The 26,338-nt window shown below is 22.7% G+C and overlaps 10 protein-coding genes across 10 annotated transcripts; 5 read left to right on the top strand and 5 right to left on the bottom strand. All coding sequences in view use genetic code 6, as the record gives it.

Moving 5' to 3' along the window:
- Positions 1-428: 428 nt before the first annotated feature.
- On the top strand, positions 429-788 carry TTHERM_000497759 (hypothetical protein; the record flags this gene model as incomplete). Its single annotated transcript, XM_012801062.1, has 3 exons — positions 429-456; positions 528-606; positions 668-788. The coding sequence occupies 3 exons, from the start codon at positions 429-431 to the stop codon at positions 786-788; spliced, it is 228 nt and encodes a 75-aa protein (XP_012656516.1).
- A 376-nt stretch (positions 789-1,164) lies between these two features.
- On the bottom strand, positions 1,165-2,490 carry TTHERM_00497760 (SPFH domain/band 7 family protein; the record flags this gene model as incomplete). Its single annotated transcript, XM_001027964.3, has 2 exons — positions 1,165-1,879; positions 2,066-2,490. The coding sequence occupies 2 exons, from the start codon at positions 2,488-2,490 to the stop codon at positions 1,165-1,167; spliced, it is 1,140 nt and encodes a 379-aa protein (XP_001027964.1).
- A 1,820-nt stretch (positions 2,491-4,310) lies between these two features.
- On the top strand, positions 4,311-7,306 carry TTHERM_00497780 (endo-1,4-beta-xylanase xylA, putative; the record flags this gene model as incomplete). The annotated part of the gene is made up of 3 exons (XM_001027966.2): positions 4,311-4,867; positions 5,036-6,533; positions 6,584-7,306. Exons 1-3 carry the CDS (start codon positions 4,578-4,580, stop codon positions 7,304-7,306), a joined length of 2,511 nt encoding a protein of 836 aa, XP_001027966.2. The 5' UTR covers positions 4,311-4,577.
- A 226-nt stretch (positions 7,307-7,532) lies between these two features.
- TTHERM_000497789 (S-antigen protein) lies at positions 7,533-9,378 on the bottom strand (the record flags this gene model as incomplete). Its single annotated transcript, XM_012801063.1, has 2 exons — positions 7,533-8,848; positions 8,961-9,378. 2 exons carry the CDS (start codon positions 9,376-9,378, stop codon positions 7,533-7,535), a joined length of 1,734 nt encoding a protein of 577 aa, XP_012656517.1.
- Positions 9,379-9,728: 350 nt separating this feature from the next.
- TTHERM_00497790 (S-antigen protein) lies at positions 9,729-14,610 on the bottom strand (the record flags this gene model as incomplete). The annotated part of the gene is made up of 3 exons (XM_001027967.2): positions 9,729-13,555; positions 13,623-14,079; positions 14,224-14,610. 3 exons carry the CDS (start codon positions 14,608-14,610, stop codon positions 9,729-9,731), a joined length of 4,671 nt encoding a protein of 1,556 aa, XP_001027967.2.
- Positions 14,611-15,021: 411 nt separating this feature from the next.
- TTHERM_000497799 (rRNA processing protein (EBP2), putative) lies at positions 15,022-16,797 on the bottom strand (the record flags this gene model as incomplete). The annotated part of the gene is made up of 2 exons (XM_012801064.1): positions 15,022-15,221; positions 15,309-16,797. 2 exons carry the CDS (start codon positions 16,795-16,797, stop codon positions 15,022-15,024), a joined length of 1,689 nt encoding a protein of 562 aa, XP_012656518.1.
- Positions 16,798-17,703: 906 nt separating this feature from the next.
- Positions 17,704-19,499, top strand: TTHERM_00497800 (nucleotide-sugar transporter; the record flags this gene model as incomplete). The annotated part of the gene is made up of 6 exons (XM_001027968.3): positions 17,704-17,776; positions 17,970-18,427; positions 18,628-18,816; positions 18,878-18,968; positions 19,028-19,330; positions 19,384-19,499. The coding sequence occupies 6 exons, from the start codon at positions 17,704-17,706 to the stop codon at positions 19,497-19,499; spliced, it is 1,230 nt and encodes a 409-aa protein (XP_001027968.3).
- A 655-nt stretch (positions 19,500-20,154) lies between these two features.
- On the top strand, positions 20,155-20,577 carry TTHERM_00497807 (transmembrane protein, putative; the record flags this gene model as incomplete). Its single annotated transcript, XM_001471019.1, has 1 exon — positions 20,155-20,577. One exon carries the CDS (start codon positions 20,155-20,157, stop codon positions 20,575-20,577), a length of 423 nt encoding a protein of 140 aa, XP_001471069.1.
- A 429-nt stretch (positions 20,578-21,006) lies between these two features.
- TTHERM_00497809 (hypothetical protein) lies at positions 21,007-22,446 on the top strand (the record flags this gene model as incomplete). The annotated part of the gene is made up of 4 exons (XM_001471021.2): positions 21,007-21,117; positions 21,191-21,248; positions 21,299-22,332; positions 22,396-22,446. Exons 1-4 carry the CDS (start codon positions 21,073-21,075, stop codon positions 22,444-22,446), a joined length of 1,188 nt encoding a protein of 395 aa, XP_001471071.2. The 5' UTR covers positions 21,007-21,072.
- Positions 22,447-22,704: 258 nt separating this feature from the next.
- Positions 22,705-24,952, bottom strand: TTHERM_00497810 (Fms-interacting protein; the record flags this gene model as incomplete). Its single annotated transcript, XM_001027969.2, has 4 exons — positions 22,705-23,077; positions 23,138-23,680; positions 23,727-23,918; positions 23,979-24,952. 4 exons carry the CDS (start codon positions 24,950-24,952, stop codon positions 22,705-22,707), a joined length of 2,082 nt encoding a protein of 693 aa, XP_001027969.2.
- Between the last annotated feature and the right edge of the window lie 1,386 nt (positions 24,953-26,338).

The raw sequence follows: 26,338 nt of genomic DNA on the forward strand, positions 1-26,338 counted from the left end.
ATTAAATATTTTTTACTATCATTTTATTATTTATTGGATAAATATTTACAAGAAAAGTTTATATTTATTTTTGGAAAAGCCTATTTGATATATTTGGTATTAAAGAGAAACATTTTTTGATTGTGCGAAATTAATTTTATTTTGATATTAAATTTAAAAAGAAGAACATTATAAGATTAGTTTTTATATTGAAATTTAGTATTTTGTTAAAAATAAATACATATTAAAATTATTATGTATTTATTATCCAATCAAATTTATTGTAAATAGAATTAATATGATTGGTAATAATATATTATTTAGTCAATTTATTAATAATCAAATTTATATTAATTATTTCTTAGAAAAAAAATCAAGTAAAGTTTAGTATTTAAGGCGTAAATTCGAGTTTATTTAGATTTAGCATTATCATTTTAAAATAAATATAAATGAGTTAACTATAATAGAAGCAGTAAAGTATGTATAAATTCATATTTAATTACTTCTGAAAAATTAGTCAGAGACAAATTGAATTTTATTAAATATAGTGTAGAATGGAAATATGCATGAATTACAGAATGTAAACGGAAATGATCATGAAGTAGAGAGAAATAGAGTTATTGAATCGTACAGTTTTATTTATACTAATAGGATAGGGATTATAATTTAATGTTTTTATTTAAATAAGAATCAGATAGCAAATAAGCGAGCTAGAGGCTAAGGACGTGTGGTTGAAAAAATAAAATCAAAAAACAAAAGAATTAAGCAAATGGAAAGGAGAAGATAAATGTATGTGTCAAATATTTTGAATAGAATAATTAATTAAAACATGATGTTATTATTAATTTAATATTGAGAAATAAAGTTAATTAAAGCTAGCACTGCCTCATTTACTATAAATATACTTATAAATATAATTAAAACTCTGTAAATATTATATATATTACCATATTATACAATGCGATATTTTAACGTTTATAAATTAATTAACTTTTTAATGCATCTAATCTTTTTTGATATTAAAATATATAAATAAAATTTAATAATTATTTTTAAGAGTGCTTTTTGCAACAACAATCATAAATGATTTTATAAATACTAACAAATATTTAAAACTGATAATACTAATACGAAAAATAGGCTGCTTGCTGATAATCTTTTAAATGAATTATATTCAATTTTTTATCAAACTTTAATCTTCAAGGGCTTTTCATTATAATCGTCTCTATAACTAGACTGATCATCAAACTATTTTGATTGCTATTATTGTTAATATTAGTTTTTCTTTGCTTCATCATCTGATGAATAAAGAATAGGATCTTCATAGAATTTCATCTTTTATATCAAATCAGGATATTCAGAAAGACTATTCTATTAAGCATAGTTGTTGTTTTAAAGCTACTTCATACTTTACTAGCTCTCGTAAGCTTAAACTCCATTTGAAATATCTTAAGTTATTTTTCTTCCTTATGAAGTGCTATTAAGCATTAACATTGCGGCTACAGTAATAAGGTCATTATTGCCATTTGATTTTCCATCTGATGAAACTTTTCCTTCAGGAGCAATAATTAAATTACTTTTTCTTAAGGTTTTTTCATAATTCTTTAAGTAGTTTTATATTAAAATATATGAGACACTATTTTATTTCTTTACTCTGTCCAAAGCTTCCCCTACTAATTTCAATGCTTCTGCTTCTGATGTACTAACCAATTTTAAACTTTCAGCATCTCCCTCAGCTGATTTGATCTATGAAATTTTCTTACCTTCAGAAATATTAATTTCAGATTATTACTTTCCTTCTGATATAACAACTTCTCTTCTTTTTAATCTTTCTGCCTCAGCTTCATACTACATACTCTATTTAATTTCATTGGGAGGATCTATTTATAAAATCTCATATCTATTTAATAAAATTTAAAAAAATTATTATTGCTTTATCATTTAAATATTTTATTTTTGTAAGAAAGTTTAAGCATTTTTAATAAATAATCATTTCTTTGACAGACATAATTTTTTGAGCAAAAAATTTAAATATGAAAAAAATATTTTTGAAAAAAAAGAATAGTAAGATATATATTTTTAATACCTTAGGCAGTTTATTCCCCAAACATTAGCTGCTTTATTTACAGCCTAATTGACAGCTTTGTTTAATTCCTGACGCTCTTTAAATAGTTTATCCAACTTGATTTTACCTATTTCACTTCTTAATACTGTTAATGCAAGAAGCTTTACAGATTCTAAAGGTTTTTCTACATTATAGGATGCTTTATAAGGATCATCAATTCTAATAAATAAAGTTCCTCCAATTAATACAGTGACATTATCTTTAGTAATAGCTTGCTAATTTTCTACAGTAATTGTTTCTTCTTTCAAAGACATATTGTATGATATTCTATCCATAATTGGAATGAGAAAATGTAATCCAGGATTAAGAGTTTTATGATATTTTCCAAAACGTTCAACTATGCAAGCAGATTACTCTTTTACTATTGTAAAAAATTTAAGGCTCATCCTTCTTGTTTGATTACTAAAAATATTCAGCGGATTATACTTTTCTAACTTATTTATTTTAAACTAAATGATAACTTTAATATTTAGAAAAATATCCTATACTATTGTTTTTCAAATCGAAACTTCTTGATTTATGATACAATCAATATAAATCTTGTCACTTAATTGAATTTTTTATTGATAAGACATAAATGTATAAACAAAGCAAGATTATTCTTAAATATATTTTACTATATATTGTCTATTTTAATATTAGATTTATTTAGAAAATTCTAAAAGCAAATAAATTAGCGTTTCAATATGAGCATTTTCTAGAAATAATTTTTAAAAATTACATATTTTAAATTTATCATTATTAGATCTCAAATCAATTATATTTTAAAAGTATTACCAATATTTATCATTTTATTTCAATTTACTCTAAATCAAATAACTGTATTAAAACCTAAATATAAATGTATAAAAAAACAAATTCTACATTATATTTATTAATTTTAAAATATTTATTTTCAATATGAAACCAAATTTTGTATCTTATCTTTACATTATTTGATATCTTCACTCTAGATTATTAAGTGTTTCTTTTCTATACTTTTCTATTCCACCCTAATTTATTAGAATATATTAGGTTTTATGATTTTATTTCTATATATTTTTTAAGCTATTGAATTTTTATGCAAAAATTTTAAATTAATAAATAAAAGTTTTATAAACACGTGATAGATATCAGTAATAGCTATATTTTAGCTTGATTATTCAGCCTTAACTAAAAAATGAAAATTAATTGCTTAGATATTTTAAAAATAAAATTTTGTTAAAAATTATTAAAAAGCCGATTGTAAGATAAGCTAAAAATAACTAAATATTTTTCAAATAATAATTTTTGTTTTCTTAAATTTTTAAGAGTAAATCATAAAAAAATTCAAAAAATGTATCTAATTATAAATTAAATCTAAATTGTAAGGAATAAAAGTAGGATAAAAGCTTTAAATAATAATTCATAATTATATTTTGATAATCTGATAAATTAATTTTAATTTTTTCTTATAAAAAACAATTTAATATATAAAAAATTGTTAATTTTAAATAAAAATCTAAAATTACAAATAAATTATTTTATTTTATACATAATATATCTTTAAAAAAGTCATTTTACTTTTATATTTAAAAGCTATTTAAGAAATCTAAAGGTAAGAATAGTATTTATTATCATTTTTCAATAGAATTAAGCAAAATCTTTTTTAAGAACTCTACTTATAAATAAAAAATATTTTGAAAATAACATGATTTTTTTACAAACAAAATTTTAATTTCTTGTAAAAAAAGAAAATAATAAAAATTCATTTAAATTTCTTTAATTTTTTATTTTAAACTTGAATAATTAATTTTATGTCCAACTGTTTTAATAATTTTCAATGGTTTTTATTAATTAAATTTATTATTTATAAAAATAATAATTTATTTTTAATTTTGAATGGCATCAAGAGTTTTAGTTTTAATATCTAGACATTTCTCTTAGGTTTAATAATTTAAATTGTATTTTATAAGGTAATTAAGTAATATAGCTAAAGTATTTCATAAATATATTTATTATAATTTGCTGAGATGGGATTTATTAGAATAAAATAAAATATCTGTTTAAACTTCTTTAATAAACCTTATATATCAAATTCTTAACAATTAATTTTCTTATCCAATAAAATTAATTAGTTGAGGATTTATTAAATTTATATTTTAATGGTATTTTTGGCAATCACTATAACTAATTGCATTACAGTAAATAACTTAGTTTTCCATAAATAATCCTTTTTGATTATCAAAAAATAATAATAAAATAAAACCAAACAATAAATTAAAGGATTTATTAATTATAATTTCAATAATAAATTGATATAAACATAGTAATAATAATCAATATACTAATAGTTAGTGCTTTTTAAACTCTTACTAAATACAAATAGCATCTTTATAGAGATATTATATAAAATAGAAATACATTTAAAGTATTTTTTAATTATAATTATCATTTAGAAATAAGAAATTCTACTACTATTTAATTTAATCTATAATTTTAAAATCCTTCACTAATGGGTAGACTTGGTTAAAACTATCGCAATTCAAGATCAACATCAAAATAAGCAAAATAGCTGGAAAAGAGCAACAGCTCACCTATCAAAGAAAGTAATAAAATCTGTTATATGAACAGCAAGATTGAAAAATAAGCAAAAAAAAATTTAAATGAAATAGACTCATATGAAAATCTAATGTCAGCTAATAATAATTTTTTGTAAGATTTATACAATGATTAGTCTACTAAAAATGCAAGAATGAGTAGCGAACTTTCAGGATGGTAAAATTCAGAACCATTCCATAAACAGTAAGCATACAATTAAATATTTTCTTTCAAATCAAAACTCCTTGTTTTATTGCCAAAATATTTTAGGATAAAAAATTTTCATTTTATAATTTTCAATTAATTCCTGCTTTCAACTTTATTAAGTAGTAAATTAAAATTTAATTCATGCAATTTTACTAAAATTATTAGGGCAGATTTTTAAGATAGATAAGCTAGATTCGATAACAATTTTACAACTAATAATGAATCAAATATTATTAGTGATAGATAATCTAAAAGAGCTATATCAGCAAACTTTAACATTGGTCAAACTCCATTAGTTTCGAGAAGAAAAATTATCAAACACCAAAATGATTAGTCAACTTACGGAAGTTCATAGAAGTAATCAAAAAATGATATATCTTCTGAATTTTTACCTTAAGCTGCATAATAAACATAATCATGTAATCAAAAAATAAATTCGTTCTCCTCGCCTTAAGTACTTTTAAGCACCTTTATAGGATCAAGTTAAAAATTTAATTCCTCATAAAAATAAAATTAAGATTAATATGTTTCACCCTTTGAAATAAACTCAAAATAATTTGAATAAAATGATTAGTAAGCTTTTCCTTCAAATAATTAGTAAGGACTTTCCTAAAATAATTAAGATAATATATTAAAAAATACTGTGAGTGAATGGAAAAACTATCTTGATCGCTATGATTCATCATAAGACTTGTACAATGTACACCTTAAAAAAAGAAGAACTTCATTAATAAACTAACACGAAGCTTAATTAAGTGAAGAAAAATAAAAAGATTTTAATGCTGAAGAAATTGGAGAAAGTGATAGAAATAATGTCTTAAATTAATTATTGAGATAAAACAAACTAAAAAATATCCATAATAAAAGCAATAATCTTTCTATTGATATTTCTTAAATTAGAATATCTGCTTCAAATAATCAATCTTTTGTTGAAGATAGCTAACAATGCTAACAGTAGCTTTAAACTAATAATGGCTACTAAGTAAATTCTTAATATCCTACTAACTATAACTCAAACAACCAAAAAGAATTATCTTCACGCAATACATACAGGACCTCTAAAAGTAGCTAAGCCAATAGGATATTTGGTAAAAAAAAGAAAAGCCGCATAATGAATATGTCTGCTGTCCATTCCAATTAAAACACATTGATGGAATATCAGATAAATAATCAATTGGGGAAAACATATGTATCAAAAAATACTCTTTTTAATAGCTTAATAGAAGAAAATTAAATATCTTCATCTTCACTGATTGAAAATTAAAACAAGGTTAATTTATACCAATTGTAACCTTAAAACATAAGCAATTCTTCTTCCTAAACAGTTCTTAAATAAAAAAATAATTAGAACACTTAACCTCATTTAACAGAAAATAATCATTAAGCTTCTCAGTTTGTTCCACTTAATCCTAACATTTCTTCTAATGCTTATCATCCATAAGAGTTCTTTTCATCAAAAAATACACTGGCCTGCATCATTTAAGGAAACTAATGCACAACTCCTTAAAATAAATATCTAGAAAATTAAGATTTAAAAAGCGTGTTTTATTAAATTCTAAATAAAACAAAAGAAGAAAAGGAAGTATTAGTAAGTAATAAATCATAAATTTTAAAGTCTGTTTCTAATAATTACTAGCCAAAGCGTTCATAAAACTTCAGCTCAGTAAATTTTATTGATTTTTTGTATATTTAAATAATAATCTTTTAAAATAGGCAAATGCTGCATATCATCTTGGTAAAGAAAAGATTAAGTAAGTTATTTAATAAAAAAATAACCAAATAGCATTAAAATAGTAACAAAATACACTAAATAATAATACTTAAGCTTTAAATAGTAACTAAAACTAAGTACTTGGTTATTAAAGCAACTTCTGTAATAATAATCTTAAATAAGTAGCTATTGAAAATAATTTATTTAAAATGATAAGAAACAACAAAGAGTTGATTGTAGAAGACTAGAGTACAAAAAATAATGATAAAGTTGAAAAGTTTATTCATCTTTCAAATACAAAATATCAGAATTAAATAATTGTAAAATAAAAATAGTAAGACGAAAATAACTCTTAACCAAATCATTAAAAAATCAGAGCAAAGTCTGTTATCAATAATGAGTAACCAGAAAATTTAAAACCTTAGGATCACCAAGCGATATTTAGTAATAAAAAATACCTATATGAGCAAGCAAATAGAATTTTAAAACCAACTGTGTAAAATATATTAGCTGTTTCAAATGAAAACAATACTAATAATCATTTTAAAACAAGTAATATAAATAATTATCAGTAAGTTAAATTCTTAGAAAAATAACCAAATAACAATAACAACAATAATAATAATAATTTAAGAGAATTAAACTTGATAGATAAAAAAGTTGTTAGTGAAACAAAAACTTAAAGATATCCTATTCACTCTAACATTCTACCAATAAAACTTTGAATCTTTATAAATCTTTAAAATAAATTATTTAAAAAAAATCCTCAAAAAAATTAAGATTTTTGAAGTTAATCTTTCTTAAAATATCTTTTTTTAATCTTAAAAAATAATTCTTTTGGCATTCTTGTCTAAAATATATATAAGAATCTTACAATAATAATTATAATTATAATAAATAGTACTACAAAAATCTTTTAATATTTCTAAAAATTACAATAAATCTTATATTTCATTTAAAATTAAAGTTTATAGTGTTTATATTTTCTATATTATTTCTCTCAAGGTCTATAAACTTTTTAGTAGCATTTGTTGTTGTAAACATAATTTTATTTTAACTATTTACTGATTTACTTGTATCTAATTATAATCCCTTAAAATTTTTTGACATATTTTTAAGTACATTTGTGTATACAGAGTTAGTTTTTTTCTTTTAGGGATTTTATACTTAGCTGTTCTTAATAGTTTGAGTTTTTATTTTTTATGCTAAAGAGGCAGTTTTATTTAGATTTAATGATGAATTGTTAAGCTAAACTTAGCTGCTATTAGATAATTAATCACTAGTGTTTAAAATGCTATTATTTTTGAAAGATCTATTTTATTAAGAGACATTTCTGCAACCATTATCATTACTTCTATTAGAGACGTTGATGTTTGCACTGGGGTTTATTATATCAATCAAATTATTTTAAATTAAATTTTATATATTTTATAGAGAGGATTTAGGGACCTAGCTTGTATTTGAATTATTACTAAAATATTAATTGCCACCTTAAATTAAGCTTGCTGACCTATTTGATCTTTTGGAATTAATACTTAGACTTGAATTTGATTATTAGAATCCACTACTTAAGTTAAATTGGCTTTATATTTTATTAGTTTAGTTAATTTGGCACTAGCTCATTTAATGAGGTAATGTTTATTAAAAGCACTACTTGTCTCTTGACGAGTTTTTTGCTAATGGCTTTAGTAAGTTATCTTTCATTAAGTTTGCGTATTAAGTGTTAAATTAAATAGTCTTATTGATGTAATTATTTTTAAAAGATGTTTCCCATTTATTAGGTAGATTGGTGGTCATAGAGGCCCCAACAAAATCAAGAGTCAATATTTCCATGTGAACAGATTAGCATGATTTTTTTGTATATAATTCGAATTCATTCAGCTTTTAAGTATACATTTTTAAGATCTCATTAAAAGGTTCATTCCTCATTTCTTCAATGATATCTGTGAAATTTAAGGCTATATCTTCTTTTAATTTGTCGCACTCCTCTTAATATGTTTAAAGTTGCTTTACCATAGCATCGACTTAATTTATATTCATTTTTAAGCTTTCTTAAATAGAATATATCATATTACTTTTTTCTTAGCTTAGTACTTTCTCAAGAGTAAAGAAAAAATGTTAAACTTTCTCTTCTTACTTTATATAAAATACTCTAAGTTCTTCTCTCTTTTCATTTAAAATATTCAATAATGCTGAGCTATCTTCTCTCCATATGTCAGAAGATTTTACAAAGTGTTAAAGTTTTGATTTCTTCAAATCCTTGCACTCTTTTAGAAATAAAAAAATTATTTTTTTTAAATATTAAAGATTAATTTTAAATTGATTAAATTAAAAAATTTTGAATTTAAGAAAATATTTTTTAAGATTTATGCAATTTACCAGTATCATTTATAAAAGATTTATCTTAAAATCTTTAGGATATTTATTAGAAATTATCTTCTTTTTCTGGAAAAGTATTCGAACCGTTTCCCCAATCTGAAGGAGCATCATCCGAGAGGAAAGCTGTTTATGGCTAATAAATGATATAATTTCTTTGAAAGGTTTAGTTTTTCTATAAATTTGAGGTTTGTGAAACATTTTATAAAGGCAAATTTTAATTTTGATTCAGAATGTTTAATGTTTAATTATATTCTCTTTGAGCAATTAAATTTGTGCGTAAATCATTAAGTTGAGGGTCAATAAAAATACTATCATCAATATCCTAATATCTGTTATTGATAGATAAAGCTGTTTACATATTATTTTTTGTTTTTCCTAGGTCGTACCTTCCTTACTAGCTATACTATTAATTTTACATTTTATTTAAATCTATCTATCTATTAGCTCAATTAATTTTTAGTTATGTTTTTTTTTGATATTTATTTACTATTTTTTTGAATTCAAATGATTCGTTTAAAAATCGTGATATATATCTATTTAAACGTATATTTTTAATAGGTAAAAAATTTTTAGTTAATATTTAACTTTCTAAATATATCTACAAAAGAATCAAATAAAATAACAATTTAAAATATTTACAAATACAAATTTTAAATAAATAAATAATTTTTTTATTAAATAGCTATTTTTTATTTATAATATCACTAAAAATCAACAAATATATTATAAAATTTTGATAAATTCATATATATTTATACTAATTATAATTCAATTTTATTCTTCTACTTTATCTTCGTTGGATTCCTTATTCTCTTCATTTATTTATTCTAAATTTTTTTATTCGTTTTCTTCTTGCTAATCTGTAAATCCTTGATCTTATTCTTACTCATTAGTCTATTATTCTAATTATTGCTCATTTTCTTATTCATTTTCCTATTAATTTAATTATTGCTCATTTTCTTATTCGTTTTCTTATTAATTTAATTATTCCTCTTGCTAAGTTTTTAGAGCTAATCCTAAAGTGGCTTCATCTACTTATTCTTCATTTGCCTAAAAATCCTCTGCTTCCTCTTATATTAATTCATCTTGATTAGTTTAGCTTATTGTTAGTTGCTGATCTTCCTCTTCTATTATATTTAAAGCATCTTAAATTTATTCTTAATTCTACAATAATCCCTCATTAGCATCTGCTTCTAAATTCTCATCTTAAACAATTTTGTTATTTAAATCATTTTCTTCATTTTAATTTTCTATTTCGATTTCATTTAATTCTGCTTAATTTTATTAAATTTCCTCTTCATTTAATTTTTATATTTCTTAATCTGTTTAAGTATTTTAAACTATTTAATCTTCCTCCTATTTTTATTCTTATAAATTTTCATTTAGTTGTTCACTTTCAACTTATTAAGCTTCTTACTCAACTTCTAAGGTCTGTTTTTCTTCTAGCTAATCTGTGCTATTTTCGTTTTTAATATCAGGATTATTTTCTAATATTTTTTCTTAATCATTATCTACATTTAACGAATTATCCTCCTTACTCTTAACTTACTCTTATGTCTGTAAATTATTTTCTATTATATTTTCGGTTATATTTTACTCAGCTGCATTTGTATCATTTGAAGTTTCAATATTATTTTATATATCACTAATATTTTAATTTAAAGGATCTTAGCTTTGTTTTTCATCAATACTAACTTGTGATATCTATTAAGTTTTTTTATTTTCGGTTACTTGTAAATCTTTTACTTCACCTTCTTCAGGTTTATCTACTTATTTTAAATTTTCTTCTACTTTTTGTAGTGTTTGCTCTGTTTATTGCTTCTCTTAGCTTTTGATTTAAATTTTTGGTTTTAATGATAGTGCAGGTTTTTATTAGGTTTTTTCAGTATTTTAAGAGGTCTCAAGTGTTTGTTAAGGTTAGTTTTATTCTATTTCCATTTTTTCAGTATTAACATTTTAATTAATTGGGGTAGAAGGAGTCTGTTATTCTTATTTCTTTTTCATCATCAAAAGAGAAGGCTTTTTAGTTAAATCTATTGAAGGCTTATTTTCAGATGGCTGTTTCTCAGGAGATTCAGAATTTTTAGCTTTTTAATCTATTTGCTTTTATTGCTATTATTATTTTAATTCTAAAGTAGGAAAACTTATAGCAGGCTTAGGAATGTTTTCTTAAGGTTTTTCTGTTTAAATTTCATTTTGTTATTATATCTACTCTGTAGAAGGAGTTTATGTATTATTTTACTTTGCACCATCTTATTTATTTTTCATCATCAATAACGCCTTTTCTTTAATGCTTAGTTTAGGTTTTACCTAATTTAAAGCTTATGACGATTTCTCATTATTTTAATCGATATTTATTTTATCCTTTGGTTCTTGTGTGGGTACTTAGGTGATATTTTGTGGTTATTTTTATGCAACTAGGTTAGTTTAAGTTGTTGATTATTAGTTAGCTTGAGAGAGATTTTATTAAATATTAGGTTTTTTGATAGATAAAACAGGTAATTATGCCTTTTAAGGGATTGTATTTTAAGAAGAACTTTAATCTTTTGTTTAAACTATTTAGCTTTCTTATTTACTCTATTCTTCTTGCTTATTTTCTTCAATATCCATTTTTTCTGATTTTTGAACAGTTTCCTGAATAATTGAACCTTATTAAGTCTATTATTTTTCTTCTTAAGCTTCAATTTAATGACTTTCTTTATTATTTGGTTCTAAAATTTAGGATGATTTAATTTTAATTTCATCTTTTTATTTGGCTGGTATTGATTGCTAATCCTATTACTTTAAGTCAATTTGTGATTTCTATTGTTTTTAGATATCTATTTAGGATTAAGATTCGTTTTCTTTTACTAAATTTTTTTATTATTCAATTTCAGATTCGTTTTTATTGCTTTCTGTATTCTCAATTTACATTTATTCTTAAACTTGTTAAGACTATTCTTCTTAAATTAGCAATTGTTGTTCTTAAATTTGCTTTGATTCTTCTTAAATTTGTTATGACTCTTCTTAAACTTACTATGACTCTTCTTAAACTTGCTATGACTCTTCTTAAATTTGCTATGACTCTTCTTAAAGATTCTATGATTCTTCTTACATTTGCTACGGTTTTTCTTAAACTTGCTATGGTTCTTCTTAAACTTATAAGTTTTCTTTAGTTTATTCCTTCATCATTTACTATTATTCCTTATTTTGCTAATCTTTTTACCCTAATTAATCTTATGTTTATTTATTTGGATTATTAACTTTCTATACATTTTTATTATGGTGTGCCTTTGATTAAGCTTAAGAATTTGGATTTTGCACTTAATTAGTCTTTAATTAATTTTTTTAGTGAATATTCTCTTAATTTTAATGGTGTGATTTTTAACCGCTAACTTATTTATTTTTATTAATATTACTTTCATGAGTTGGTTTATGTTTTTCTTAAATTTTATTTTATTTAGCTTATTCTTCTATTTCCATTGAATCTATTTTTGCAATTTCATTTAATGGTGCTTATGAAGCAGTAGGAATATTTAGGTGAGAAAACATTTATCTTTTTTAATCAAATGTTACATAGGCATATTCTTTAACAGTAAGAATTTTGTTGTTGTTTTATTATTATTATTATTATTACTAATTATTTTGTTTACTATTTTAAAGTGTAGAAGTTTATTAAAGGTATATTTAATAGCTTACATATGCTTAATGTTCTCCTTTATATGAGTTTATCAAATTCTTGATGTAATCTTATCCATAATACTTTTCTAATTCTTTTAGTTAAGAAATCCTTTCTAATTTGAAATAGTGAGGAAGATTAGCTTCTAATATGGCCTTAGATTAAGGAATTTCAGCGAATTAAGACAAAAAACCATGGATAATATTAAGATTCATTTTTTTAATACCGATATTGCTATTATCAACTTGATAAAACTCTTACTCAATATCTTTAGACATGATTTTTTTATTTAAAATAAACAAATAGAAATATGCTGCAATAAATTATCTGAACTTTAACAGTTCAGTTCTTAGATCTATTTACTGCTTTTAATAATAATTATAAATACTATTTATATCTATATTGGCTACACTTTTCCATTCTAAACGAACTAATGCTTGTATTTATAGTGTTAATTTCATGCCAATAACATCTGTAAATTTAGTCAAAAGTTAGAAGTACTTTTCTTAGTTTTACATATTATTTAAACATCCATTCAATATCTGTTAAAAATAGTTAACCTTTTTATTATTCGGTGCACTTTAAAGGTTAGTAGAGTCTTTAATTACTTTATCAATAATTTCTAATAGCCCATCAGTCGCCATTGTAATTGTTTCTTCTTCTCCAGTTGTAAATTTACTGCAAAGAAAAGAAATAATTTCTTCTTAATGTTCTAAGATTTTCTCTTAACCTTCTTGATCACTAAAAATAGTAGGCTTCCATAAATTTCTTATAGGCTTACTTATTTCTTACTTTTTGACTTAACGAAGGAAAAGAAGATTGCTGATTAACAGTTTAATGAATTCTCCCCTTCTATTTGAATTTTTTATTTTCAAATAAAAAGTTTCAGCTTTTTTGATATACTAAGATACAATTTAAACATCTTAATCATCAAATCCTTTTTATAATAATTAATAAAATGTCAATTTATAATTAAATAATAAAATTAAAATCAAATAAGCTACCCTTTTTAATTAGTTCAATGCAAATATAAAAATATTTTTCGTAAATTTCTTCATTGCTCAAAAAATTTTCTAGAATTATTTTGTGATATTATATGTTATTTTAAGGAACATATTTTTAGATAATGTTAATTAGCTGCTTTTCAAGTTCTTGACTATCAAACTTTTACAAAATATTAAGTACAAACTCTAAGAATTCTTCTTAACTCTTTCCTTTTGTAAATCCAGAAACATTCTTTTTTTCTTATTAATTTTCTTCTTAATCTGAAGCTATTAATCCTTAAAAACAATTAGTGATTGAATTGGCCATTTTTAAAATCTTATCCAAAACATCTGGTTTTTCAATACTTAATTCTTACAAGAAAGAGAAAATTTCTTTTTGAAAAGATAAATTGTCATCTATACTTGCCAGCATTGCATCAATATATTGTTCAGAATATTAGAAATTTTTAATCCAAACCTATACATAAAAACCAAATTCTTAATAGTAAATAAAAATAAAGTTGAATATTTAAAATTGAGCAAATTTAACTAAAAAACTCTAAAATAAAATGTGTTTGTTTTTCATAAATATATATTCTATTTTATTTTTTAAATAACTTACTTTCATTAAATAGAATGAAATATATTTATGATTTAAATCCTCTGAATATTAGTAAATATCAATCATATGCAAAATGTGTCCAAAAGCAAACTCACTTAACTCTTTTTACACTCTACTTCTTTCTTAATTCATAGCTTTAATCTTTTTTTCTATTTCTTAAAGATTCTAACTTAGCACTTCATTTTGAATATTTGGATTTTTAATGATTTCATTTAAGAGTTCTGTAGTCTCCTCAAATAATGATGCAAATTTTATATTTGGTGTTTTTATGTCAAAGTATGCCATTTTATCTTTAAGCAACTGTGAATTTACATTTCTCTTTATTAATTTTGTTTTATTTGGTAGAGTGTTTTCTTAAGTCTATCGTCCTCCTTGAATTGAGCTCATACTAGTTAAAATTGTAGATTATTCAGCTATTTTATGTACTTTGTTTATATTTCCTTTTAATAAAACTAAAATTGTTAATCAATATGCAGTAATATAATTTTTAATAGATTTTATTTATTCAAATTAATTAATTATTTTTATTAGATAGCCACATATGTTATAAATAAATAAATATGCTATCTATCTACCTACCTACCTACCTAAGTAAAAATATCTTCAATAAAAATTATTTAAAAGAATCTTATTTCTTCTAAAATCAAATGTACATTTATAATTTGAAAATTTAAGAACATAAATTCTATAATCTATTGATAAATGAAATACATTTTTTTGATAAATAGAATGAATACAATAAAAACATAAAGCATTTATTTATAACTTATAGAATAATTTATTAGAACAAAAAATTCATCATTTTCTGCCTCCTTTACCAGAGAATGATTTTCTACCTCCTTATGGCTTTCCACCTTTTCCTCCAAAAGATTTTCCTCCTTTGCCACCAAAAGATTTACCACCTTTTCCACCAAAAGACTTACCACCTTTGCCACCAAAGGATTTACCACCTCTATCACCAAAGGATTTACCTCCTCTATCACCAAAGGATTTGCCACCTCTATCACCAAAGGATTTGCCACCAAAGGATTTAACACCTCTATCGCCAAAGGATTTGCCACCTCTATCGCCAAAGGATTTGCCACCTCTATCACCGAAGGATTTGCCACCTCTATCGCCAAAGGATTTGCCACCTTTATCACCAAAGGATTTACCACCTCTGCCTCCAAAAGAGTCTCTTCCACCTTTATCACCAAAAGATTTACCTCCTTTTCCTCCAAAAGATTTACCTCCTTTTCCACCAAAGGATTTATTGCCAAAGGATTTACCTCCTTTACCACCATAAGATTTTTCTCCTCTTCCTCTCATGTCTGTTCCAAACTTGGAAGATCCTGAGCCTTAAGGTTTATATTTATCATCCTTTGTAATTTTTTTGACTATTGGAAGTGGCTTTTTACTAAAATTTTTATTTCCCTTTTAGCCAGGTTTAAGCATAAATTCAGAAAGATCTTTTGCCTTTTCACCTTTTACTTTAATTTCTTCTTTCCATTTTTCTATAGCTTAGAGGTTATCTCTTTTTTCTTTTGACTTTAATTGCTCCTTCTTAGCTTTTAATATACGCTATAATTTACGAGATTCTTAACGTTACTTCTTTTCTTCGAAGGACTTGATATGTTCTTATTCCATAACAAGTTTTGTTCTTATTTTGTTCATAACCTTGTCACTCTTAAACATTTCAGCGAAGTAATCATCAGGTCTTTTAGTTGCTACACCTTCTTATTAAAGATATTTTAATGCTATTTAGGCATTTCCAAGAGTAACATTATAAAATTAAACTTCACGTTAGATATCTTCAGTAACATCTATATCTTTAACGATTTCTATTGATTTATCACTAACTAGAGATAAGTGCTCATTCCAAGGAATTTTTTTTCCTGAGGGAACTCTAAGTCTCTTTCTAAAAGACTCTTAAATCTAATTAACTCTTTCTAAAATCTTTTCTTTTTCATAAATAACCTTTTAATCTTATTCATCATCGTGTGTCTTGAAGGCATCCTTGTTACCTCCTTCTACACCCTCAGCACCAGCAAAGAAATGATCTTCAACATCATCTCCCTCATTTTCTTCTTCTTCAATATCTTCAAATTACTCTTCTTCCTCTTCAAAATCTTCTTCTTCCTCTTACTTTTATTATTATTTTTTAGCGTTTTCCTATTCTTTCTTCAATGCTTTAGCTGCTTCATTAGCAAGTTTTTAAATATTTAAATGAGATTTATTTTTATCGTCTTTTTAGATTTTTTTAGTTTTATTTTAAGCAACTTATTTATCAGCCTATTTTTTTTAGTTCTTAGAACCATTTTGTTACTTATTTTAAGGTTGTTAAACTTGCTTTTACTTTTTATCTTCTACTTGCTTTGTTTCCACTTTTTCTACGGAAGGGATTTATTTGCTCTACTCCTTCTTTCCATTCTTGTTCTACTAAGGATTCAAATTGGTTTTCTATTAATTTTATTCCTTAGGTTGTTGAGTTTCCTTTTACTTGTTAGCTGTGGCTTACTAAGGAGTAACTTAACCCTTTTTATTTTCATTAGCTTGAGGCTTCTTCTATTCTTTTTTGTTAATATTCTTTCCCATTTTTGATAGTTTATAATTAATTCTATGAATTGTTAATTTTTTTGTTATTAATTATTATTTAAATATATTGACTTTATTTATCCTACTTTTAATTAGTTTTAGCTTTTTATTTAATATTAAATAGCATTTTAATCAAAAATGGAATACTAGATGCAAATGAATAACTCTAAACTATCAAAAATGAGTCTTAGCGCTTCTTCTACTGGCCCTGAACAAGATTTAATTAATAACCAATCAACAATAAAATATAATATTGCAATATATTTTATTTTATATTTAATATTGTCCTATAGTATTTATATTGCTATAAGTTATATCTTTAAAAAATTGAAATTTATATCATATTATTTAATTTATATAAATAAACAATTAAATGAATTAAAATGAATTAATTATATTTTAGTTTTATTAATTTTTTAGTTTTAAAATTTTCCAATAATATTTTAAAATGAAAAATAGCAAATAAAGTAAATAAATGGTAGATGTATATTTTTATCAAAAATTTAATGATAATTAAAAACACTTTTTTTCTTAAATTAAATATATATAAATATATTTTTTTTATATCATTATATATATTTGTAAAATTTAAAATGGCAATATTTGTATTTTACATAATAATTTTAGTAAGTAAAATTTGAAAATGAAGTAATTATTGTTTGTTATTTACTATTTGACATTTAGATATTTTCATAAAATTCAACAACTCAAATTAATAAATACTCCAAGAAACATTATTCGATTTAAATGATGTAAAGCAAGCCCCTCTATTATTTTAGATTAGGATCAAAAAATAGAGGAAAAGCCAATATTATGATCTAATCTATTTATTATTTGTTTTTAAGCTAATTAATTTGTGAATTTCAAGAAAAATTAAGCAAAAATATTAATAAATTAGAATTTAAAATGGCAGTCTCAAAGACATTTATAGTTGTATTGCTAGTTAGTATGATTTTTTCTGGTGCTAGTAATACTATCGGTAAGTTAACTTATTGAAAAAATGTTGATACTTTATATGGAATTCTTTTTAATTTTGGAGTCTATAATCTACTTTAGACATTTTTATGATTTTTCTGACATCATTTATCAATTTCAAATAAATTGCGAATGAGAATAAATATAATAATAATAAAAAAAGTTTATCTATCTAATATATTTTTTATACATAAAAGTTTATAAAGCTTAGAATTCCTATCATACTGAATAAGGAGGTTAGTTTAACCATCCATTTATGTAGGCTGTAACAATGTTTTTTGGAGAGTTTATATGCATATTCTTATACTTTTACTACAAAAAATATAACAAAGAATAGTACTAATTAGAATTGTAAGAAGCTAAGGAAAAGGGTTTAGAAACTAAAATGAATTATTTCTGGCTTCTTATTCCTGCATCAGCTGATTTCTTAACTTCTAATCTCTAATATATAGCTTTGAATTATGTAGCTCCTTCTCTTTATTAAATGTTAAGAGGTGGTGTCATTTTGATTACTGCCCTTTTCACTGTTGTTTTCTTAAAAAAAAAATTATACTAGCACAACTATATAGGATGCGCTTTAGTTGTTGTTGGTATTGGCTTAGTAGGTGCTTCTAAGTATATATTCCCTAGCAGTAACTCGAACAGTAACAATAATGTAAAATTTTAAAAATAAATTTTATTGTATTTTTAATAAATAAAAATATTTTTTTAATCAATTTAAATTTTAAACAATCAATAATCACCTTACCATTTATAATATATGTAGAACAAAAGATTACAATTATATTACTTCAGCAAATTAGAAATAAGTTTAAACTAAATATATATTTATGACAATAATTTTTTTTTATATAGAGTGCTATGAGTAACATATCTATTATTTTAATCTTGGTTTCTCTTTTTACAAATGGTATTCTATTCGTATCAGAAGAAAAATTATTTTCTAAATACTATTTGCATCCTTTCTAAGTCGTAGGAACTGAAGGTTTCTGGGGTTTGAGTTTATATGCTATCGTTCTTCCTCTTTTAGCCTGTGTTCCTTGTGTAAAAAATAAAAATTTAAATAGAAGCAATTTTAAATACTTTGTTAAAATAAAATAAAAAGGCATCCGGTTTGGGTGATTTATGTTTAACTTATGATGGAACTTCACGTCTTGAATAACCTGGATAATATTTTTCACAATTTGCTCATAATGGTAATAGATAACATAAATTTAAATAATTTGTAAGATTAATCATTCAATTATATTAATAGGTGTGCTTGCATTCTATATAGTTTTAGGTGTATTCACTATCGCTGTTTTCAATATTTGTGGTGTTAGTGTCACAAAGCATATTTCTTCTTTAGCTAGATCAATTGTTGATGTTACAAGAACAGTAGTCGTTTGGGTAGTTTCTATTGTAGTTACCGAAACTTATGGCTAAGATAATCCAAATTGGTAATGGGAAACAGTTGCTGTCGGTCCTATCTTAATTGAAGCTCTTGGTTTTATTATCCTTGTTTGTGGTAATTTAGTTTACAACAAGGTAATTATCCTACCATTTGCAAAGCCACCAAGTAAATTAGTTTATTTTAAAGTGGATGTTAAATATATTTTAAATAACGAAAAGCTGCTGAAGCTGAAGCATTACTTCAAAGTATAGAAAAAGAAAACTAAATTTCTATGCAAAATCAACCTCAAACAAATAATTACTCCAGAAGATCAAGCGAATCTGGTGCTAATTGAAAGTTTTTTTATTCTACAAAAACTTAGACACAACCAATAACAAATTTTACCAAATTCATAAAGTTAAAAAAAATATTATTCTGTTTTAAAACTTTTATAATAATATTAAATAAAATTGGTATTAAATTAATAAAATTTCTAATTTAATTTGAATGAATAAAGTGTATTAAAAACATCATTTGATGCTTTCAAACTTATTTTTACTTATATATAAATTAATGCTTGAAAAAAGTATTTCAAATTTTATTTACTTTATTTTAAAATGAAATGTACCTTGCTTTACAATTAAAATTTAGAAGAAAATTTTTTTTTTTTACTTCAAAAAATTAATTCATATTCTATTTTTACTTAGCTTAACTTTTAAATATCTTTATTTTTTTTTTTAAAATTAATAAATCATTAAAATTGCATTAACTTTAACTTTGAGGAATTATTTTTTTGGATTTCATAATTTAGATTATTAACTATATTCATCTATTCTTTTTGAAATTATATCATCTTGATAAAAATAATTAATCAATTATTGTAAGTAGTATACAATTTATTTATTTCAAATTTTATTATTTATCAAAAAATCTACCAACATAATTTTTTAATTACAAGTAAATTACAAAAATTTTTGTTTTATATAATCAAAGTAAATAAATAGATATAAATGGTAAAAAATATTTAAATAGTAGCCCTTTTTGGAATCACTATTTTTGCTTTAGGAGCTGCTTATTGCTTATATAATAGTGATAACTAGAAGAAAGTTAATACACTAGGTGAATGGTTTACTTGCAGATCTAATTCTGGATTTAAAATTTGTGATGATATAGAGGGAGATGAAAAAAAATTAAACTAATGCTACAAAGCTGCTACAGATTTTGCAAATGTTTGTTATCCAGACCACGCTAATACAACTAAAGAATGTTAAAACTTCTGGAAATTTTATAGCACTTAAGCATAAGATGCTTTACTTCCCTAAGATTATTTTACTTGTGTTAAGCAGGGATAAAAAGCTGCTAAAGAAAGTTAATTCTTTTATAAAAATAACTATTTGGTGCTTTGGGTTGACTGTGCAACTTCAAAATCTTGATAAAGCCACTTATATCTAAAATATTAAAAACTTAAAAATATTATTTATATTTTACAGTTTACAATTTATTCATATAAATTCATAATTATAAAGTTATTAAAATTTTTTAAAATAGAAATATATTTTTTTAGAAAGTTTTAATGAAAATCTATAAAACTTATTTATTTATTTTACTTTTTTTTCATTAATAAGGCATTTTTTTGAGTAAAATATTAAAGATATTAAAATTAATAATTCAATTAATTTAATTTGAATAGATAGGCAGACTAGCAAAAATAATATTTTTTTTAATTCTATTTTATTTTAACTTTAATATAAGTATTTAGTATTGTTACATATCAAAAATATTATTGATAGATGAATTTTTTAATTTAAATCAATTTAAATATCTAAAAAAGTTCATTTTAATTAATTAAGCGATTAATAAGCTTAGGATTTTTTTTTGATAATCAATATTTTACTGTTTCATAAAAGATAGAAGATAGAAGCATAAAAATGACAGATTTTTATAATAAATATAAATAATTATTTGAGGGAGAGGTAATTTTGTTAATTTATCACTTTAAAGATATATTCTCTATAAGAAATATGTTTGAAAATATTATTAAAATAGGCCTAAGTTCCTTCTGATTTTAATTTTAAAAGTCTACCTAGTGTTCAATATGGAGGATGTAAGTAAATTAAATTTCATTTTGATTCTTTATAAATTATTTGTGAAAAGTAAATTAGAATTCTAAAGACTACAATATAAAAGAATTTAAGTAGCTCTTTGATGAAGAATAATATTAGCCTAAAAAAATGCAATTTGATAGTGGGTTTAAATAAAATAATTATTACTAAGACTCTTTAGATAATGCTTAATTACTTTAGCCTAAAAAAATCATATAGCAAGATGAACTTACCTCATTTGGCTCTAAAAAGCCTCCATTAAATTTAGGATAAAAAGAATATTTAAATTTCGAATAATTTAACAAAAATATATAGTATGGATAAGATTAGTAACGTTCCAACAGTAGGTAATCTTAAAAAAGAGATACTCTTGCAGCGAACGCTGAAAGATTGTTATAGTAGGATTACTCTTCATTTAATAAAAATATAAATTCAAACAGGCTTAATGATTATAGTTTATAATATGATAATTAAACAAAGAATAATATCAAAGATAATTTTTAACAATTAAATTAGAATTCTGCCTAAAGATTGAGTCCTAACAAACCACCCTATTATATGGAAAAGCAAGAAAGCACATATACAAGAAATAAAGATAATTTATATAGTCCCATTACATCTTAATAATATAGCTAGGGAGTTGCTTATTAAGGAATGAAAAATAATAATTAGGCTTAATTTTTTAGTAGCAGCCAAGATAAATTTAATTCAAGTAATTAAAAATAAATGGATGTATCTCCTGTTACAAACATGAGTAAGTAGAGAAAATATTAGGATTTATATGGGAATAGTGTTCAATATTTGGATAATAAAAATTAATAAAGACAATAAGATAGATCAGATAACATAATATAGTAATAGTAATAATAAAGTCCGTAGATTCCCAGATAAAGAGGGATAGGAAATCAAGCTGATAACGGGCCTAAATAGTACTATGAAGAAAGAAATCAAGGTCTTTTAGATATAATTTATTTAAAGAAAAAGTTTGTTGATCACAAAATAATTACAGATGTAAGTGGATTTCCTGGTTAAGGATAATACAAATAAGCTCTAGTCAATCGTATTATTGCTAGCAAGAATATAGAAGTAAGTATATTTACATTTTGTTTTATTTAATTGAGTATTAAAAATTAATATAATTTTATTTAGCAAAGAAAGGATAAGCTCAAACAGTAATATAAGACAGACCGTGTTTTTTGAATATAAATAATCAACAAAAATATGTGAAAAATATAATTAAAGAAAATAAATGTTTTTAGATATTTTATTAAAATATTTAATACAAAAAACCATGGTATTTAATTTTGGCAGAGTTTAGTTTCAATTTATATATTATTTATTTCATTAATGAATTAAGCTTATTAATCAAATACATAATTAAACAAACAAACACTTTAGCTTTCAAAAATAAATGAATTCACTTCACTTCACTCATTTACTCAATAAAAATTTTTAGTTTCAAATGTCTAAAATATCATAAGGGGTATTCATGAAGCATTTGCTTACTAAATTGCTATATTATTGATAATGATTAATTGTCACTTCAAATAGTGTAATGAGTCTGTTTAGCTGATATACTAATGCAAATTATATTACTTTTTAACTATTCAATTTTTATTCGGGCATTAATTCTTAAATTGATTTCATTTCGCTTTCAATTTAATTTATTATTAAACTACCTATGTTATAGAATTGAGTGTTTTATTGTTGTTAGTTGTCACCTTTATTCTCTTATTGTATGATTAAATCTTTATTAAATAAAGATGTTAAAGCAGTCTTTGCTAAACTATTTGATTTGATAGATGCTGATATAATTCTGATCGTGGGTTCCCTAATTAAAATTATTATAAAAATAATTAATATTTCTCTTTAAATTAAAAAAGCCAATTACTAAACCAAGGTGCTAAGGGGCATGATAATCATAACTTATGCATTAAATTAATCTCCTTTTGTTATGTTAAAAATATGAATCTCAGTTTCATTTGATTCGTTGTCTAAATTTAACTTTTGTAAAACTTCTTTTTATGAAACAACATATTAGTCAAAATTGTTTTTTTTATCATCTTAAGATTCAACGTTCTTAAGTTTTTAGCTAACTTAATCGACAAGTTTTTTGCTATTATTTTCTTCTTCTATGAGATCAAATTGCTATTCTGGCTTTCTCTTGAGCCAGCTGGGTTTTAATTGTTTAAATTAAGAACTGTTTGCTAGATCATTTGTATTTTGCAACTTTTGCTTGTGTTCAAATTTATACTTTTGTAATTCGTTTTCATTTATTTTCTCCTTTTATGACTTAAACAAAGGATAAATTTAAAATGAACCTGATGTTAGAGCATCGATAATACTTTTTACAACTTTTTTACTGACAAATCTCTCATTAATCTTAGTTAACACATTTTAAGCATCAACTTACACAGTGCTATTACCCCTATTACTAAATAAGCAAATAAGCTAATATAAACAAATAAAATAAATCTTACTTTATTCCTCCTAGTATTTAAAGCCAATTGTAAAATTCGTATTACTAATTTAAATTTTTATCATACTCATCCTAAGTATATAAAATTAAAGGAGAACCAAAATCATTTTAAAATAAACCTGAAAAGATTTCTTTGCCTTTCATGTGCTTTGAGTCTAGCTGAATAACTAAAGTATTCAAGTTTTCAATAAATCTTATATTTTAAAAAAATTATTTTCTTTACTAAGATAATTAATTAATTAATTAAATTTACCTAATGTAAAATTTTATTGGGTATGCTTCTGCAACTGTTTGTTTTTGTAGAGTTATTTTGTAATTTGATAAAAAGTTGTCTATAAAATTTACTGTGGTAGGTAAATATTCTTTGATAGTGACTGCCAATTCTAAATGATGCAACTCATTCTATCTTTTGTTGTTGCTTTAATTTTAGATTTGTTAAATAATTTCGACAGAAGACTAATATGAAGGACTGCAATCAAAAAGAAGAGAGAGTTTAGAGTAAACGCTATAAAGAGGAGGAGGAAGCTAGGAAGCAAGACTGTGCTAGATTGGATTAAAGGCAAGAGGTTAATTAGTTATAGGACTAAAAACTGTTTTCAATGATTTTAAATTTTCAGACAAATTTGTCAAAATAGGAGATAACAGTTAAGTATATTGATTAATTACTGAATCATATTATTCTCTTTAACTTACTAATTATTTGCTAATATCAATATGTTCTTCATTTTTCTTAATTCTTTTTTGTAACTCACTTTCAAGCTCGTTTTTGAGATCAATAAAATCATCAGCAACAAAATCTTAAACAGGCTTTCTTTTTAACTATCCCAATATTGACTTGTTATTAACTTACTACAGGTTTTCCATTTAAATAGATTGACATCTTTAAATAGAGTTCACTATGGTACTCTATAGATATTCTAAGCCTGATAAAAATACGCTTGTTTTTTCAATTTTTTCTTTTTCAGTTCTAATTTTATTTCTTTCCTCTTCTATGCTTATTTAAATGCGACGATGCTTTTATCTCATTGAACGTATCTTCAGAAGTTAAGTAATACAATTTTTATCACCTATTTGCTAAGCTAAAATGTTTGAGTTACCTTCCTTTTTTGAAGTTACAATCTTACTAAGAGTTTCTCTTATGTCATTAATCTGCTATCTTAATTCCTATGTATATTTAAGCGCTTCATTAGTTGTTTCAGATATTTGCAAATTCTAGGGCTATTCCATTTGAATAAATCAGTTTTTTTTCTATTTTTTTATATTCGTTTGTCTGAAACTGTTGTAATTTTCTAAAATTATTTTATTTTATTTATTTTCCTATTACAAATTTTTAAACAAGAAAACAAAATATTCTGCAATTAATAATAAAAATATTTATTCCAAAAAAAATTTGTTATTTGAGTGCTTATAGGTTCTTAATAAAAATCATAAAATATATGATTAATAAAGAAAAAGTTTTTAGTTCTGATTAAAAGATTTTTTTGATATTATATCTATCTTTTCTAGACATCATTCAATTTATTTAATTTAAAATTTATTATAAAACATTTATCAAAAATATAATTTTTTTTAAAATTTATTTTACCCATTTTAATTTTGAATTATTATTAAAATGATAATTGTATTTTGCTTCTTATTCTTATTATCAAAAAAAAAAAACTAAAATAGATTTCATCATCAATTCCAATTAAATCATTTACCTATCCTTATTTTCTTATTTATTCTAACAATTTTAAAAAAATTAAATAATTTATTTATAAATGATAAGCGGACAAAAATATTATCAAATTTTATTAATTTAAAAATCAAATTTCATTTATTTCATGTAAAAGAAAACTTATATTTTTTCATTTTGTGGTTTGATAACTTTATTTTAAAGGCAAATATTGTTATTATAAGAATAAATTCTCTGTTTGATTTTTTGCCAAAATAGAAAAAATAAAATAATAAAAGTTAAAAAATATAGTAGAAAATTTATTAAAAATTTTTTTTTGTTTTATTTAAATATCTGAAGTGATCTATTATTAAAGTGTTTTTTATATAATAAAATATGTACAACCTAAACATAAATAATAATTAAAACCTTAAAAAGAAAGGTAAATAAATAAGTTTAAGTGACTGTTTTATATTTCAATAAATTGCTTTTATAAATGTTAAAAACTAATTTAAATTTTATTTAATCATGATGATGATTTTTGAGCGTATTTTAAAAATTAATAAAATGTAAAAACTCATAAATAACACTGGCTGATTTATATTTATTTTTAGGACAACTATAATTGATTTAATTGAATATGGTACTTTTATATTTCAAGCAAACGATTTAATTCAATAAAACTTGATTATTCTCCTAATCAACTATCGCAGCAATAGAAAACTGCTTCTATTTATTTAATTATTTTTGTATATTCGAAAGACTAGCTTGGCTGTAATGATTTGATTGATGTTAAATCATGTCATCCTTTTAAGTTTATTCATAATTACTAACAATTTGGGAAAATAAACTAAAGTAAATATCAATTAATGTAAAATTTAGTCTTATTTTTATAGTATTTTTTAGAGCAAAAATAAGAAGAAAAGAAACAAATAATCTATAATCAAATAATAAGTGCA

The sequence above is a fragment of the Tetrahymena thermophila genome (genome assembly GCF_000189635.1).
Source record: "Tetrahymena thermophila SB210 genomic scaffold scf_8253815, whole genome shotgun sequence".
Lineage (NCBI taxonomy): Eukaryota > Ciliophora > Oligohymenophorea > Hymenostomatida > Tetrahymenidae > Tetrahymena > Tetrahymena thermophila.